A 2,395-nucleotide genomic window follows, 5' to 3' on the forward strand; every position below is an offset into this window, starting at 1 on the left:
GGACTTTTCCCAGTCTTTTAGTGCAGAATAATCAACAATAATGATAAAGCATTCACAGTACCTCCAAACTAAGCACGTAAGTTTAAATAAAATTTTAGGTTAAGAATCCAATCAGAGAAACCAAAATCAAATTCAAGTAATTTATGTTTCAACCACAACCAAGTTTTTAATTGAGTTTGGTGAAAAAGAATAACATAAATTGTACTTTAAGCTAAACAAGTCATAGATTTATGATAAACTTCTTAATTTATTATACACTATTATTCTCCTCTACATGAGTACACAAACAAAGTTAACAAACCATAACTTCAATGCAATCCAATATGAAGGCTTTTCTATTTACTAATTAGGCACCTTAATATATCCCACTTGTTTGGAATTGGCCACTCTAGCAAGGGTTTGTAGATCATAAGCTATCCAACACCTAGAGTTCTCCCTGTGGTAGAAATAGCCAACACACTTGCAATCCTTAGTGCATTTGTTTCCACAGGTACTTTCACTCACTTTACTTCCCTCAGCGTATTTGCTCATGTAATGTCTAACCCCTTCAACTTTGTAGTAGTGGAAATCACTTGCCTTGCATGATGTCACCTTCTTGGCTGTGCAGTTGTTGCTCCATCCGAGTAGTCCATTTTCCAATGGACAAGCCACACATTGCTCATTCTGACATAACCCAAGATTCCCACACTTCTCAGGCCATTGGCACTCACTCTCATCATGAGAATCTCTGTCAAAGAGAGTGTAGGTCACTTCCCAAACACCAGAACGCACATTGAGGAAGTAAGTGTGCAGCCTAATATTGCCATCAATTCCAAGCCTAAGGTATGACAAGGTGCTGTTGTTCACTGGCATTCCCAAGACTCCAACGGGAATGTTGTTCAATGGTTCCGCCATGGTTCTGTAGTCACTGGTGGAAGAACTAAGCGCATAGGTGAATTCAACTTCAAAAGTGTCTGGATAAGAAGTGAGGGTGATATTTTCCACTGAACCTTGTTGAGTGAAGATCCTATACCAATAAGGATTTGGTCTAGGAGAATTCTTGCTCTTGTAGTACAAGGCCAATCTTTTAGGCTCCAAAACCAAACTATAAGGACCATCTACATTATCCCTCTCTGAAAGCCTACTAACCAACTTGGATGGCCCTTTTGCTCTAAGATATTGATCAATCAAAAGGGTATCTGTGGGATAGTCAAAACTTTGCCAAACAAACTTTCCTTGTGCATCAAGGAGGACCATGTTCCCATTTGGAAGTAACTCGAAGGCCACAACACCCTTGTTGGCAGTGTTGGTTTGCCAAGCGATTCTACCATCAGCTTCAGCCAACACAAGGTTGCCATCAGTGCCAAGCGAAAAAGTGGCATTCTCTCCAACTGGGTTGCCTCTATTGGCCTCCCATACCCAACGAAAAAGTTGCTCTGAGCGTCTAAGTCCCATGCGCAAAGCTAGAGTGAAGGCATTTGGGGTGGTGTTGTAGAATGCAACTTGGAAAGGAGAGCTGAAAATGTCTTGCATCCGGTAACTAGCATCATACTCGGTAATGTAGGGTCCAAATTCACCTGAGTTTTCGAATTTGAAGGTCTCATTTTGAGGAACAATAGCGTGAATTATGGTGAAGGAGGAGAAGAAGAAGAAGAAGAAGGTAGGAAGGGAAGTTTTGGATTGAGGCATAGAAGCCATTGTTGTAATTGATGGATATGTTTTGTTGTGCATGTAGCCTATGCTATATTTATAGTAATAGTTTAGAAGTTACTGAAGGTGTTGTAGCCATCTTTGGGCAAAGTTTTGAACTCAAAATACAAGAAAATGTTGTGGTCAACTTTATTGTTCTTTAATATCTAAAAAGAAGAAGAGAGGAAAGAGAGAGACAACATATAAAACTTATATAAGAGTACTAGAAAAGTGTGTTGTGAAATGAAGTTGTATTTAAAACTTATTGAAAGCAAAAACATAAATGAAGTTAAAGTAAAATAAATTCAAATTTAAATTAAGTTTTTTTCAGATCTTCACGTTTTGGAATTGGTGTTCTTAATTTAATATTTTTTATTTTTGTATAACATTAAACTGATTTATTTTATATTTAAATTATTTTTACCGTGCACTTTTGGTACACATGCTAGTTGCAACAAAACTGGATGGACAATAAATTTGGAGGTCCTCAGTCATTAATGTAAAAATACAACACAAGTGGCTTTGCATAAATATGAGTGGAAATTTTGAGATGCATGACGTGACACGTAAGGGAATAAAATAATAAATATAAGAATACTCGTATACAAATATCTCATGATCCTTTTTTATCTTACATTTACTTTACTTATTTCAAACATTATATCCTATTAAATAAATCACCATAAGTATTAAATAAAAAATATTTAATTTGACTCAATTTGGATAA

The 2,395-nt window shown here is 36.4% G+C and overlaps 1 protein-coding gene across 1 annotated transcript; it reads right to left on the reverse strand.

Moving 5' to 3' along the window:
* Positions 1–205: 205 nt before the first annotated feature.
* On the reverse strand, positions 206–1,846 carry LOC137835132 (epidermis-specific secreted glycoprotein EP1). The gene has a single exon (XM_068643490.2). The coding sequence runs from the start codon at positions 1,708–1,710 to the stop codon at positions 343–345; it is 1,368 nt and encodes a 455-aa protein (XP_068499591.2). The 5' UTR covers positions 1,711–1,846; the 3' UTR covers positions 206–342.
* Positions 1,847–2,395: the final 549 nt, after the last annotated feature.

The sequence above is a fragment of the Phaseolus vulgaris genome, chromosome 5 (assembly GCF_051622355.1).
Source record: "Phaseolus vulgaris cultivar YP4 chromosome 5, ASM5162235v1, whole genome shotgun sequence".
Lineage (NCBI taxonomy): Eukaryota > Viridiplantae > Streptophyta > Magnoliopsida > Fabales > Fabaceae > Phaseolus > Phaseolus vulgaris.

What these genes read in the sequence shown, in the direction of transcription:
- LOC137835132 (XM_068643490.2), bottom strand. Translation starts at nt 1,710, where the DNA reads ATGCACAACAAAACATATCCATCAATTACAACAATGGCTTCTATGCCT.